Source organism: Pagrus pagrus, assembly GCF_965226575.1.
Source record: "Pagrus pagrus genome assembly, chromosome: 3".
Taxonomy (NCBI): Eukaryota; Metazoa; Chordata; class Actinopteri; order Spariformes; family Sparidae; genus Pagrus; species Pagrus pagrus.
Window position 1 is genome coordinate 355147 of NC_140187.1, and position 15720 is coordinate 370866.

Sequence of the window (15720 nt, forward strand, 5' to 3'; positions counted from 1 at the left end):
GGTTATGCGGCTCTTTGAATATGCACAGTAGAGTTTCCCCCGCTGGCCCCGCCCACCAGTTCCTGCTCAGCCGATACTTTACACTGTGATGACGTCACGGCTCTTTAAATCGCTTTTCTCAGCTTATTGGAGGTTTTATGAAAATAAAACCTGCATCGATCAAAAATTCACAATAGCGTCATAATGGACCTCGTCTGAAGTTCCTGGTGTCAGCAGTTTGGCAGACGTCTCTTTTATAATGGAGCTCTGTGGGAAAATGATTTTTGGGCCGCAGGGGAATTTGGAGCTGCAATACCTTAAGTGGCCACCGGGTCAGAGTGAAGCAAGGCTGAGTGGCGTGTGAATAACTTTATTTGTACAGAAGTGTTGTTGACAGAAACATGACCCTAATAACTCAAGTGAACTCTGTGTGTGTGTGTGTGTGTGTGTGTGTGTGTGTGTGTGTGTGTGTGTGTGTGTGTGTGTGTGTGTTGCAGAGTTGTCGTGGTCTCCAGCTTCAGGCAAAGAGCTCGGTGAGGTCAAACTGTCGATCTCCTACAAGAACGACAAACTCTTCATCATGGTCATGCACATACGAGGACTGGTCAGTCACTGTGTGTGTGTGTGTGTGTGTGTGTGTGTGTGTGTGTGTGTGTGTGTGTAGTAAACATGAAATTTAACTTTTTTGAAAAATTGGAATGAGAGCAGCCGGTCCACCTTAAAGGTCAGTCCACCTTTAGGGGTGAGCCTGGACAGAAGTTGTTGCTAACTGTGATGCTAACCGTTCACTGTAGGTCTGAGCAGTCGTAGCATTAACTCACCTGAACAGAGCAGTGAAGTATTTCTCACTGAATGTGACGATGATGTCCTCAAACATCAGCTGGTTCTGTAGAACCTGACTGAAGTAACATGTTCTGGTTCCTGCAGCAGCCCCTGCAGGACGGCACAGATCCGGACCCGTACGTGAAGCTGTACCTGCTGCCAGACCCGCAGAAGACCAGCAAGAGGAAGACCAAGGCAGCACGCCGCACCTGTAACCCCACCTACAACGAGATGGTACTTCCTGTCTTCTTATGACACACAGCATGATGTTAAACCTTGTAACACACAGACAGGAAGTCCTGACACCTGCCAGCCAATCAGAAAGCTGCTGCAGTGATCACCTGACTCACAGGCGTGGAGGTTTAGAAAGAGTCTGACTGGAGAGAAAATAATGAACCTTGAAGGCAACAGGCTGCTTCAGCTAACGGCTAAAGCTAATGTGAACGCAGCCTGCTGTAGCTTAGCTTAGCGTAGCCTAGCTTAGTTAAACCTAGCCTAGCTGAGTTTAGCTTAGTTAGTAGCTGTGTCCAAATTCAGGGGCTGCATCCTTCGAAGTGCGGATTTGAAGGCCAATTACGTCACAACGCTGCGCGAAGGCCGTCCAAATTTAAAGGCTCCTCCAAATGCAGCCTGCTTCTCCCGCTTTTTGGAGGACGCACCGCTACTATCCTTCGCGGCCTCCCATATCCCAAGATCCTTTGCGCGCCGCTGCTCAGTCCCGGAAAAGAAGAGGGAAAACTGAACAATGGCGACATCAAGTGGCGCGGACTTGACATTTAAATGTAAGTTCTGGGTTTATACTCGGTTTTTACTCATTTGATCATCCATTGCCAGATATGTTAAACTTCAGCGGACTTTCAGTTAAAATACGTGACGCTGGTGATGCATTAGCATACGGCATAAATTAGCATTATGCCGTTGGAAGTAAACCTTAAAAGCCTTCACTTTCAAAATGTTAGACGTTCAGAAAACCATGAAATCCATTCAGTCAACTCTCTTTCGCGGGCCTGGGCAGCATCAATCGTGATGTAACGGTAAGGGGCGGGAACATCTGGTGACGCAACCAGGAAATACTCCGAAGGCTTGACCGTCCAATTTAACAGCGGTTGACGCTGCATCCTCCGAAGGCCGGGTCCTTCGGAGGATGCAGCCCCTGAATTTGGACACAGCTACTGTAAATACGTCGAAACATATAGTACTGTTCTGATTGGTTGCTGTGAGGTCTGTTCTGATTGGTTGCTGTGAGGGTTCTGATTGGGTGGAGGTCTCAGGTTTCAGGTCCTGATCTGAACTGATCGTCATCAGCTGTCATGAATTTGAAGTGTTTGAATGAATGTTTTGTTTTGACCCTCCAGCTGGTGTACGAGCGGATCCCTCGGGGGGACCTGGACCAGAGGGTGATCCACTTGCGGGTTCTTGGTGACGGGGCTTTCTGGGAAAACACCCTGCTGGGAGAGACCTTCATCCCTCTGAAGAGGCTGGTCCCGGGTCAGCACTGGGTCGACTGGCACCAGCTGGGCGCCGTTGGCTCAGACTCAGCCCACTGATGGACAGGAAACAGGAAGCGGTGGATTTAAAGGGAGAGAAGAAGAGAACCTGTCCTCCTGATGAGGACAGAAGACAAAAGGAAAGTCCTTTCAAAGTAAAAGCCATGTGGCTGATCCTCCCTCTGTGTGTGAGGGAGTTTAGGTTTAGTTCGAAGCAGGTTTGTCCTGTAACGCCGACTGAAAACTGAACACATCTGCTAATTAATTTCAACAATTATCATTAAAAATCATCAGTTTTGTGAATGAGGCAGATTTATTCTCATGATCAGGTCCTTTAAACTTTCTAGTTAACGAGTTCAACTAACGAACAGTTCTAATTTTAACTTCAACACTAATGTGTGAACACAAACTCTTTCATCTCCTCACGATCCGACTGGTGTCAGCAGAGTTCAGAGTCACGATTAATGGAAATGTCTTCATGAGGACATGTTTAGATTCACGCCTTTATTTTGAAGAGAAGCCCGAGGTGTTTCCTGTTCAGACTGATGATGAAATGATTTAGTTTTTTTATATTTCTGATGTTGTGAAGGAGGAGATGATTTATGATCATAATAATTATAATTGGACTGAGAATCTCGTGTGTTTCCAGGCAGCACGCACAGATGCATGCTGGGAAACTGAGTTTTATCAACAGGAAGTAGAGTGAAGGGATGATGAAGAAAATGCACATTTCCTGTTCAGAGGTTGGTTTTATTGTGAAGGAAACATTTAGTTTGAACTTGATCAGAAGTGAAATCCTTCGTCCAGTTGAGTCATTGAGACATTTTCCAGGACTGAAAAGCTGCGTTTAAGAATTCCAGGACGTTTTTTTGTGAAGTCTTTTCTTTTCTGAGCGTCGGTTGTGATTTCAGCACAAAGCAGAGTGTACATACAGAGCTTTAGCCTAATGTTGCTAACAGGAAGTAGCTGAGGTGGCGTGGATGTTGAAGCAGACTGCAGCATATTTTTATAGTGTGGATGAGGATCAGATTTTGTATCTGTGGTGCACGAGAGCTTCTTAACGTTCCTGTTGGACGACACACGGCTCAGTTTGAACTTCAGCTTGTTCTGATTTCTGTTCAGCTCTTATTAATCTGGATCAGCGCTCGGCCCGCCGGCGGATCGCATCACATTTCATTCCTTGTTTTTTAAATAATCTGTCTGTGTGTGATTTTGTACTTTTTGGGAGATTTGTAATAATCTAGGCTGCAGTGAAGGCTGAGGGAGGCGAGTGATGTCCTGCAGGTGGTTTTTGCGCTGTAGACGAGACAAAGAGGAGCGAACCTGCAGAGACGAACTCATCGTCATCATCATCATCATCATCATCACTGCTCAGCACTCACAACATGAGAAACGTCACATTAAGTAACACTTCAGTCTAAATGTTCACTGAGATATCTGACGTCAAGTAGTTTGTAGTTTTGACCCGAATGCTCTCCTGTAGTCTGTCAGCTGCAGCCGTGACGCTGAGACACTGACACACACACACACACACACACACACACACACACACACACACACACACACACAGAGTCAGCCCCTCTTTTTTAAATAATGCAGTTTTTGAATGGAGTTTGGTGAGCGGGCTGCAGCTGACGACGTCACGTCCGTCATGTTGATCTGATGGAGACGAGTGATGTGAAGTAGACGTGGTGCGTTTGAGACCACGGGACAGAATGTAAGTTCAAAGTGAACTGGATCTTCATGTACTGTACCGACTGACCTTCTGACAATGTGACTCACAGGCTCATTAATGTGGACCCTCATTTTGGACATTTGTATGATTTGCACTACAAAATAAACTTGAAGTGAAAAAGACGGTCGTGTCTGTCTTCACTTCATCTTTCCTCTGTCCCCATCTCCTCTGTTCTCTGTCCCCATGTCCTCATGTCCTCTGTCCTCATGTCCTCTCTTCTTCTTCTCAACATGCAGGTTGTTCACTGTCAGTACGTTGAGCTGATGACAGAGCTGAGGGGCAGCTGAGAGACCCGATCCGTCTTTTGTCTGATCCAAACTATTATCTTTTAAAAGTTCCTGAAAAAAAATGTCTTCAGAAAATAATTTGGATCCGACAGAAGACGGACCCCTCAGGGCTTCCGTAGTTTTAGGTTGTTGCACTGCTACTTTTACTGAAATAAGCACTGAAAGTTAATAAATGGACTGAAAGTCTTCTGAGGAGGACGGTGAAAAAGCGAGGAAGCAGAACTTCACAGACTCTGAGTCACTTTCCAGTTTTTGTTTTTACATTTTACATCTCTAAATATTTTTTATTAATTTGTATATGCAAATATTAGCATGTTAGCTCAATAGCTTCCAGGTCATGTGATCAATTGACTCAAAATCATGTTGGGATCATGTAACTACACTGGCTGCATGAGATACACCTCTTGTTTTTACATTTTACATCTGTTCATAATTTTTATTAATTTTTATATGTAAATCTTACGCCACGCGTTCACATAGGAAGCGCCGCGGCGCGCTGCCCCGCTGCCGGCGCGCTGCCCCGCTGCCGGCGCCGTGCAGCGATCGTTTCGGCGTCTGGTCTAATTTTCCCGCGTGCCGCAGCCGAATGTTTCAAGCCGAGCAGGAAGTCAAACAAAGCAACAACGAGAAATCCTGTCGATTTTCAAAATGAAACACATTTCAAAATAAAACTATTTTCGATAATTAAACACCTCGATTTACACAAAACTGCTCATTACTATGAAGTGGACATACATTTACAGTTGTCAGGAAAACATGGCGTTGTAATTTCATGCGGTTATTGACTTTCCTGTGTTTGCCGACCGGCGCGGAGAGATTCGTGTCTGGTGCGAACAGAAGGCCGCGGCTCGCCTGTCTGCACCTGCCGTCAATGTCCTTCATCTGTCACTTCCCATCAGCACTGAAGCCTCGCAATAAACTCTTCTGTCTGAAGTTCAGTCTGTAAAGTTATACTTCTTGTTCTTCAGCTGGTTCCTCTCCTCAACACTAAAATAAGTTCTGGTCCTTTATATGCAAACCAGGCAAGTGGAGGCGTGTTGAGAGCCATTTATAGTGAACTGTGTTGGTGGTGCGACTGGAGCTCAGTTTCAGTTTCAGGATGATTGAGATGTTTGAGAAGAAGACACGTGGGGACGGACGTACTGTGAAGACGCACGTGTCCACAGATCTCTGCACCTGAAGACACACATGGACTTTGACATTTGCAGGTTTTACCTTTCATCTGAGAGGTTGTAGAGACCTGAAGAAGAGACAGAGTCCAGTGATGATTTAATAAGAAACGAGTTGATGACAGAGATATAAGAAAATAATGCTTTTAAATGTTCCTTTAATTATCTGGTGACCCTCCACATTTATCTTTGGACTAAACATGAGGCTCAAACTTCTTATTCAAGGGGCCGCGAGCTTGTTTTGTTTTGTCTTCCTCTTAATACAGTAATCAATAGAAAAATGAATAATGTGCATTTATAAATGTTTAAGGAACAATTAAAGGAATCCAGAAACTTCCAGCTGGTTTCCGTTTCAGTCCTGCAGGTCAGTGAAGTCAGTTATTATAAATATATTTGTGTGTGTGTGGGACACGCGCTGATAAACACGTGGCAGCGCGCGCACACACACACACGCACACACAGTGGTTATATAAGGGCGCAGCAGCGTCACGTGGGGCTGTAACACCGCGACGCTCCCTGACGGAGCAGCAGACTGTTTGTCGACGGTCCCTCGACTTTCTGATGAAATCTCCTCCTGGAGCGTAAAGACGGACCGACGGAGGCGACAGGCGGCTACAAGCTCACGTTATTGGGGAGAAAGCAGCAGAAGTGACGCTAGAAGGACAGAAAACCGTGTGAACTGGAGCCAGAAGCCAGAGGATTGGGGGTTTTTGTTCAGAATCTTTTGAATGTTAGTCGCTTCCGCTTAAATAACCGCTGAGCTAGCTGCTCCTGCTAAGCTAACCCGTTAGCATCGCCGGCCGCCGTGAAGCCGCAGGAGTCCTCCAGCCGCCGCCGCCTCTTCACGGACATTCACAGCAGACAACATGGCTCTTCTGTCCTCTTCAGACCGGGTTCTTCCCTTGTACCAGGAGTCCAGCCTGTTTAGTCTCTCTGTGTCCTCCAGCTCCGTCCCCGTCTTCACCAAGTTCTCGACAAGAAAGAAGTCCAACCCCCGCTCTCAGCAGAGCGCTAACGCCGCGGAGCGCGCCGGAGTTACGGACGATATTTCCTGGGTGTCCACTGGCTGTGATGACCGGTATGTGGAGTAAAACGACGGAAAGATGTTTCACTAAAAGTCTGGATGTGTCTGAGTGGAAAGCGCTAATAGCTGGTGGTGTTAGCCTGGACCGGAGCCGCACACAGTTTGACAGCTGTCACATTAGCAGCTAACCTGAAGCTAGCTGATAGCCGGGGAGCAGCTAACCTGAAGCTAGCTGACAGCCGGGGAGCCGTGCTGCTCAGGTGATGTCACATTATTCACATTTTGCACTTTTATTGAAGAAATGTTCAGAAGTATGAACGCTGAGGGACATTTATCCGGCGGGCAGAGCTCGTCCTCTCCGACCGGGCATGGAGTGCCCTCTCCCGGGCTGGACAGTCAGGAAAGCTCGTGGATCGGCCTACTCTCCGTGTTCTCCAGGCCCGCGGTGTCCTTCCTACAGAAGTACCTGCCGGGGAGAGCCCGAGCACCGGCCCGGTCCGACACACGAGTCGGTTGGACCAGAACGGACTTAAAAAGCAACTTTGTGGATGAAGAGCGGGAGTTTTTGAGACAGCTGGACGACATGATGCCGCTGACGCAGCACGCGGCTCCTCACCTGACCTACCTGCGGTGTCAGCACGACGGAGCCGCCGGCCTGCTGGAGCCGGAGCCCGGCAGCACTTTACCGTGGCTGACCGCTGACTCGCTCCGGGAGCTGGGCATCCAGAGTGCAGAGGAGATGGACTTAAACCTCTGCCAGCAGGCTCAGATCGGGTCCTCTGTCAGGACTTTTCTCAGTCATGTTGGGTTGAGCCTGGTGTCAGATCAGGAAATCAAACACATGAAGCCCCCAGGAGGGAAGGACTGGCTGACGGAGGCCGAGAGCCCCCCTGGGACGAGCAGCGGGGGTAAAAGCAGGACGTGGTGGGGCAGCTTCTGGGGAGGCGAGGAGAACTCACAGAAGGGCCTGTTGTCGGATCTGTCCTGGGCCGAGGACGGGACCCTGACAGGACGGCTTTGTCCACAACAACCGGCAGCTGAGACAAAAGCCCCCGGTGTGTTTGTCCAGAGCGAGTGGATGCTGGGAGAAAACACTGGAGCGACTGAGCACAAAGAGGAGCCGGCCAACAATGGAGGCCTTCAAACAGTCCAGAACACAGAGAGGTCCACGCCAGACCAGCAGCTCAACATCAGGGACCACCTGAGCAGTTCAGGAGCTGCCACCGCCTGCAGTGAGGTGGCACTTCTGACCCCTGATCAGGACAATGGTTACTCCAGTCTGGAAGAGGAACACGTCCAGATGTGCCAGCTGTTCATGGTGAAGGCCCCGAGCGAAGAGCAGCCGCTGCCGGAGTCCCAACCCACCGACACTCGAGCTGCTTTCGAGACGGACATGGAGGGGGAGACATGTAAGGACGGACAGTCTTCATCAGGACAGGTGGACGAGGAAGAGGAGACGCAGGAGGACGAGGATGGACAGGAGGCAGCGGAGCTCCCCTCCCCCCAATGCCAGAATAAAGCCATCGCCTTCATCATGGGCTGCCCCTGCAGCGACGACGACAGCAGCCAATCAGAGTCCAGTGATGAGGATGATGATGGCTTTGACAGCGAGGGCTCGTCTGACCTGTCCGACTCCACTGACAATGAAGACGACGAAGACGACGACGAAGAGTCGGACAGCGAGGCAGACTCGGAGGCCGAGCGTCTGTGGAGCTCGTTGTCCCGGAGCGTCGACCCATACAACCCCCGAAATTTCACCGCTCGCCTGCACACCAGCACCACCCAGCCCAGGACCATCCCCACCTCCTCCACACCTCCCTCCTCCACCCAGTCCACCCCTGCCTCCTCCCCCGACCTCACCACATTCCCTCTCTCCTCCCCCCCCCTCCCCTCCTCCTCCCCTCCCTCCGGTCCTGACGTCTGGGACGACTCCACCTCCGCCAGTGAGGTGGACGAGGCAGAAAGCCTCCGCCTGTGGACCTCCTTCAGCTGCTCCGACCCCTACAGCCCCTTTAACTTCCAGGCCCCGCTCAGGACTCGAGGGCCTGCTGAGGCAGGGCCCCAGGTCAGGACCAGGGCCAAGAAGGCCTCCCAGGCTCCCTCTCACTCCCCCCAACATACCCTAGCATCTCCACCCAGGTACAGGAAGGAGGAGGCGGAGGAGAGGCTGGACAGCGGCTTCTCTGAACCGTCAGCGTCCTCGCAGAGCTGCAGGACGATGAAGAAGGTCAGTCTGGTTTCTTCTTTCACTCCACAGCTCAGTGTGTCTCTGAAGCTACTTCACTGTTCATGAGTTCACCTCCACCTCTTCATGTCTGTGAACAAGCTTTAGATAAAAATGTTCCTCCAACGTCTTCACGTCTTGTTTTGTCCAAAACAAACTTTGGACAAAGTGACTTCAGGTCATTTTTGAGAAATAACTTCTTAATATGTTGACGATCAATAACTGTTTGTCACTGAGGACAGAAGCTGAAAGAACCTGGTAGAAGTGAGTGATGTCACACTAAGTGTGTTTCAGGTCGATGATGATGAGGAGGAGGAGGAGTAAACTCAGTGTTCAGTGACGGCGTGTAGACAGGAAACACTGTGACATCAGAGCGACTTCCTGTGTTGCATGTTCATGTTCACTTCTTCTACTGTCTGTAGGAACTAGGGCTGTCAACGAATATTCTAAATTCGAATATATATTAGAGATGCACCGATCAGGATTTTTGGGGCCGATCACCGATCACCGAAAGCAGTATCTGCCGATCCCGATATTGCCGATCACCGATCACAGCGTCAAATCCATAAATTCTTCTATATTGTTGTCTTGTGTAACTTTCATATATTTAATTAATGATTCTTCTTCACAACATTGACATTGTATTATTAAGTATAAAAATTAGGAGATGAGAAAGAATCATGAATTGACCACTGTTTTATTGCAGGCTGAGACTCTTAGAGACAACTTGGACTAAGCTTACATAGTAACTGTAGCTTAATAGCTTAAGCTTTCTTGTGGCAATAATTGTGTACAACAACAACACACAACATGTGCAGTGCACCAACACAGACAACAGTAAACATTTCACTCTCTTAGAGTCAATACAAGTTGTAAACTATAAACCTTAGTTTTCCTGTGGAAAAAGTAATTATATCTTAAAATAAAAAATGGATTATGTGCACCAACAATAAACATTTTACTCTCTCTAGAGGCTCTTTCTTAGAGACACAATTTGGAGTTTAGCTACATCTTTTTTGTTGAAAAATAAAATAAATATGTCATACAAATGAGAATAAGAACTATGTACACTGACATATGTGCAACTATTAATATAATTAAATAATAGCCGATTGACACGATCTTGTCGTCCGTCATAAGGCTTTGGATGTGACTGTATATAGTTTGGTATAGCTCCGGTAGGCATACATCAGTGAAATATTTACGACTAGGCAGCGTGTACCGTGGATCCAAGCAGTTAACGAGGCGTGTGAACCCCATGTCTTCTACAACCGAAAGCGGTTGATGATCAAGGCATATGAATTCCATTACCTTTTTATTTAGTTCTTTCTTTTTCTTGCTGTCGTTGCTGTCGTTTATATGTCTCTGTTACAGTCAGCTGAGTTAGTGACGTCTGGGTTGCTGCACGCTCCTTTTCTTTCGCTGACTTAGCAGCAGCCAACTTCGAAAACTCCGTATACTCCGCGATGTGAGAAACTTTCAAATGTCTTATTAGGTTCGTTGTGTTGAAATTCTTTTGTAGCACTCCTCCTCGAGGTATCTCCTTTGCACACACCTTGCAAACTGCAAATTTGTTGTCCTTTTCGGACACATTGTAAAATTCCCATACCGGCGACGCCATTTTCAGTGTTGATGCTTTTTTTTTCTCTCCCCCTCCCACCTCGCCTGCCCGACTTTCAATGTAGAGACTGCCACGCCCCCTTAGGAGACCTGGGTCTGAGAAGTGGGAATGCATGCAGTCAATGCACTCTCTATATTGAAACGTTATCTGATCGGCCTGCTTTGATCTATTTTGAGAACTCCGATCAAAACCGATAGGGGCATTATCGGCCGATTGCGATCGGTTGCCGATCGATCGGTGCATCTCTAATATATATTCTAATATTTTTTAAAAAACGGAGATTCGATTGTGAAAATTAATATTCGACTGTGGAAAAAACACACATCACCGGCTGCTGTGCGAGTGGGCGCACTGCATGTCGGGTCAGGGACGGGTCACCTGCACAGCGTCACTCGCTGCTGAAAGTGAGACGCGACAAAAACCGAGGCAGACGCAGACGACAGAGAGAAAAACGATTCGGCAGGAAGTTCAGAGCCCAACTCGGCAGCAGAGAGAGCGGTTTGGACTCCAAGCACCTAAAAAGCCCGTTTGGAAATACTTTGGATTTTGGTCAGTGGACGGCAAAAATGCGGAGCCTCGAGATAAAGTTGTATGCTAGCTGTGTAAGCTACAGTTAGCTTAGCAGTCCACCACTAGCAACATCAGGGGAGTTTGCTCATGGAGAGAGAGGGGCGAGCGAGAGAGAGGTCTACGTTCCTAAAAGTTTTACGGTATAGTCCATAGAGGTGGGTGCAATTCATCGATGTGGCGATGCATCGCGATGCTTCACGTGACGATTCGGCATCGATTAATTAACGTCGATGCTTCGCTAGGTCCGCGCATTTAGACAGAAGGCGGCAAATTTGCGGTCTGTTTTGGTCCGCCAATGTGACGCCTCTGAGGGTACACTTACTGCCGCCTCCATTGCTATCTAAACCCGAGGCGTCAATGTGCCGGCAACTGCGGGACATGGGCGGAGGTGTCGATAACGTGCACTGTTGTGCGACCCGCAGCCAGGAGTTTTAAAACCAGGAAACCACTGATCACAGCAGTCAGTTCATCACTTCATCCGCGGATGTCAAGATGAGCAACTGGAAAGCCGCTGAGATCCGGGAGATGCTACCGTCTCCTCGGTCTCTGTAGCTGACAGCTAGCGGACACAACCAAACAGCTGGCAGCTGCTGACTGTCAGCTGTTGTGTAGCGGCAAGCTACGAACGGTCGCTACTTTCAAATTAAAAGCCCCCCGCTAAGAACCCAGTTCTAAAATCCAATGGGGTGCAATGTAAAGCTCTTATTTTGAAGACAACTTTGTTGTCACTGATCACTGCCCAACTTCGTGCTTCACGCCACGTCACATGTTTACGCCTCATTAAATCCAGGGCTTGACTGTTTTCAGTGTTTTCCGCCAATAGAGGGGGCTCTCCTGCAAGTGGAGCTTTCCCTGGTCAAAGTTAAGTAGGTCAAAGTGCAAATGTTTACATAGTCATAAAATGTCTTTGAAAAATACAAGTCAAATGTTCAAAAAACCTTGTTATTTACTTTATGAGTGTAGTTTTAGAGGAACTGAGTTAATTGATAGGCTATTTATTTACAAATGTAGCCACAGATGAAGACGAAATCAATCTTGTATGGAAAAGAGCATTAAAAATCGCAATAATCGAAGAATCGTGGCCAATAATCGAATCGAAGCTCCCATAATCGAAATCGAATCAAATCGTGAGGTACCCTTGTTGGAACACCCCTAGGCCATTAGTTCATTTACTTATTTTGTAATGTGTAGGTATGTTTTCAAACACATGTCAAAACTAAAAAACAAATACCTATACAAGTAGTTATGTCTCGTATTAGTTTGTCCTCCTGTTATTGACATAATGCACAACTCTAGATATTCGAATGGTTCGAACCTATGTGGTTTTTTTAGATCGAATATTCGAACGTCATTTTGGAGCAATTTTGACAGCCCTAGTAGGAACACAGACCTGCGGCTCGCTCATTTCCAGGCTTCTGATTGGCCGGAGTGGCTGTAGACTGAGGGTTGTATCGCCACCTGCTGGTCGACTAGAGATGGAAAACCTTTTATATTGATAGGATATTACTTATCGATACTAGGGCTGGGCGATATGGCCAAAACTGTTATCACGATATGTTTTTTTTATATTAATCGATGTCTAATTATCACAATGTACAGTATATTTAACAATAATAATGTTGAATTGACAGTTTTAAGAGTATTTTCTTTCAGACAGAACCCAACACAAACCAGAAGGTTAATTATAGTTTATAAAATACAACAAATTGCTTGTTTCAAACGTGTCTCAGACATTTTAGAGGTAGTGTACTGAACTGAACATTGATTAAAGAAAATAAAATAAAAAGGTAAAGTTGAGGACGATTATGCTGCTGTATTCTATGAATATTTCACATTCTTGAGCTTGTTCAGTTCAGCTTTAATGCCTCCTGTTCTGTCGGACCTGATGTGGTGACATCAACCTTCAACCTGCTCATAGGCATCATATGTTTATCGATACAGCACGTAACTGCGCTGGTTCTGTTCTGTGTCGCTTCGGTTTCTGCTCATGTGGGGTAATGGCTGAAAAAGCAGCGGCACCTGTTGGTCGAGCTGAAGTTTGACCAGTAGCAGCAGGTCAGAGTCCGATATGAACTGTTTGTTGTTGGACTCGTGTGGCTGCAGTGAAAACTACAGACTCGGTTTAAAGTCTTAATTTAAACCAGACTTAAAGTTAATCTACATCAGATCTCTGAATCGACACACAACTGGTGCTTTTTGTGTCGGAGACAAAATGTCCGACGTGTCTTCGGACACTGACCTGTGGTTTAAACAGACAGCAGACTGTCTCAACTCTTCACATGGTTTGTTTTTAATAAGCAGTTTGTTGCACAGAAGAATTAACATGGAGATGGAGATGATGGAGATGATGGAGATGATGGAGGCCTTCAGACACTTTGAGACTGAAATATTGAACAGTGTTCAGCAGACGCTCCTTCAGGTCCAATTCAGCATTTTTCTGCCAAAAAAATATTAAACTTCTAAAGAACATGCTGCTGCAGCGTTCTGATTGGTTACAGCCAGTTAACATTAAAACAAAGTGTTTCTGAAGTGATGTTCTTCAGTAACATGTTATAGATAAATGTTTAACAGCTGAAACCTTCTTCTCCTTCTTCTTCTCCTTCTTCTCCTTCTCCTCCTTCTCCTTCTCCTTCTCCTCCTTCTTCTCCTCCTTCTCCTCCTCCTCCTCCTTCTCCTTCTCCTCCCCCTTCTTCTCCTTCTCCTCCTCCTTCTTCTCCTTCCCCCCGTCAGGTTCGTTTCTGTGACGACGTGGAGGAGTTCTTCGCCAGCTGTGGCGAGGAGGAGGAGGACCGGCGGGGCCCCTGGGAGGAGCTGGCCCGGGACCGCTGCAGGTTCCTGCGACGCTGCCAGGAGGTGGAGCAGAGCATCGCCTTCTGTCTGCAGCCACAGCACCGCCGCCTGGTGTACCACCGCCTCGCCGTCCTCTACGTCCAGGACAACTGAGGACACGTGTCCTGCTGAGGACATGAGAACTGACTGTACAGACTGTTCACTGACTCACTTCAGTCCTCGTCCGTCTCTGCAGCTTCAGTGGACTCGTCCAGCACGACTCAGGGTCCCTTCAGGACGGACTCTTGGTGTGAAGCAGCTTCACTGTTCGTCTCAAAGTGTTTCATGTCTGACTTTTACGTTCGCAGGGTTTGAGTTGATGTTGACGTCACAGACGAGCTGCTGTCTTCATCAGAGACACGAGGAGATGAGACGTGTCGGGACTCGGCAGCAGAGACGAGTGTGAAGAAGAATCTGCTGAACGAGTCGATGATTGATCACTAATGATTGATAATCCATCAGTTTCTGCTGATTTTCCTGATGATTGAATAATTTCAGCTGTCGTCCACACTGAGGACAGAAGCTGTGATGTCAGAACACAAGGGACCAATCAGGTCTCTTCTTCACTGTCGAGCTGATTGATTTCTGTGACTGAACAACATATTGATTATCTGTTAATCTGCACATCACCGTCTCATTCAGTTGAAGCTCCTGAAGATCAACATGGAGCCTTTAAATACATATTTTAATATTCACATAAAGAAAAGTTGAAGTGATGATGAAATCAGTTTGAGATCAATAGAACTGATCGATCGGATGTTTCTGATGGAAGCAGCAGCGTGTTTGTGACTCGTCCGTCATGTTCAACAGATTTGATTCAGTGTTTGAGTTTTAATCTTGAAAGCCAAAGATCGCTCGTGTGTCAGTGTTTGATTGATTTGCATGAATTTATCTCATTAATGTAGAAAATGATCCTCAGACTCGATCGCTGAGGATCAATACACCAGAGTATTGAGCTGAAAGTGTTGCCCCTAACGACTCGTCTCTGACAAACAGGAAGCTGCAGCAGCGTCACTAAACACCTGAAGAAGAAGACCCGACTAAAAAAAGAGTTTCATTAAACAAAGATTAAACAAAATGATGTCAGCAGGAAGTGATGATGTCACAGGCTTAAAGGTTTGCTCAGTGTTTGTTTATCATCGTTCATCATGTGATCGTGTTTCAGCTCATGAGTCATTCAAGGACTGTTGGAAATGTTAAAAAGCTGACAGTAGTTGTTAGTGTCTGGCTGTGATGACCGGGTCAGCTGGTGGTTTCGGGTTCTGAGGGTCAAAGTGAAGACGGAGTTTATTAAAGAAACATGAAAACAGCTGCAAATCTTCACTTTTCAACCAGAGACTGTTTTTGGCGTTCTTGCTTGATAGATGACTAAAAAGATGAATTTGATAATTGATGAACTTTTCATGTTTTGGGGGAAATAGCAGTGAGAACTGAGCATCAGGAGGTTCAATATGGACTTTATTAAAAACAAGCAGCACTTTGTTGTGACGTGACAGAAAACTAACGAGACAACAAATGTCGGTCAAGTAGTCGACTAACGATCAGAAGGACGTTACAGCCGGTTCTCTTCAGTCCCGAACGTGTTCAGGTGTTCGTCCTCGCTCAGCTTCAGTGTTCACATTAAACCTTAAAGATGTCGCATCGAGACTCCGTTCGGAAGATGTGAGAAGACGTGAGCTCCAGCGTTTGTCCTGTCGGTCTCACGGCGACGCCAGTTCAGTCCAACACAGGACGTCAGAGACTGATGTTCAAGTGTTGATGGTGTCTGTCAGCTGATGTTTGTTGATCAATAACGTCACATTTATTAAAGAACAGATTCAGACAGAAGATGAAACTACAGATGCTTCTGTGATTTTTATTTTTCTAATGCATCCTCACTCATTCTGTTTCCTCACAGCTAAATATGACAAATATTAAATCAATATTTAATGATCACGCCGGCTCCAGTGCTTCTTCTGTCTACATCATCCTGT

The 15720-nt window shown here is 46.8% G+C and overlaps 2 protein-coding genes across 5 annotated transcripts in view; both read left to right on the plus strand.

Annotated features, from left to right (window-relative positions):
* pik3c2b (phosphatidylinositol-4-phosphate 3-kinase, catalytic subunit type 2 beta) overlaps positions 1 to 4145 on the plus strand; it is a 42690-nt gene extending 38545 nt beyond the window's left edge. For all 4 annotated transcript variants that reach the window (XM_084349470.1, XM_084349469.1, XM_084349471.1 and 1 more), the window contains 3 exons: positions 477 to 583; positions 907 to 1035; positions 2157 to 4145. In XM_084349470.1, the coding sequence (XP_084205596.1) occupies positions 477 to 583; positions 907 to 1035; positions 2157 to 2348 (428 nt within the window). In that variant the 3' untranslated portion in view covers positions 2349 to 4145. The remainder of the gene's footprint in view (positions 1 to 476; positions 584 to 906; positions 1036 to 2156) is intronic.
* A 1833-nt stretch (positions 4146 to 5978) lies between these two features.
* ppp1r15b (protein phosphatase 1, regulatory subunit 15B) lies at positions 5979 to 15682 on the plus strand. Its single transcript, XM_084349478.1, has 2 exons — positions 5979 to 8730; positions 13649 to 15682. Exons 1-2 carry the CDS (start codon positions 6805 to 6807, stop codon positions 13859 to 13861), a joined length of 2139 nt encoding a protein of 712 aa, XP_084205604.1. The 5' UTR covers positions 5979 to 6804; the 3' UTR covers positions 13862 to 15682.
* Positions 15683 to 15720: the final 38 nt, after the last annotated feature.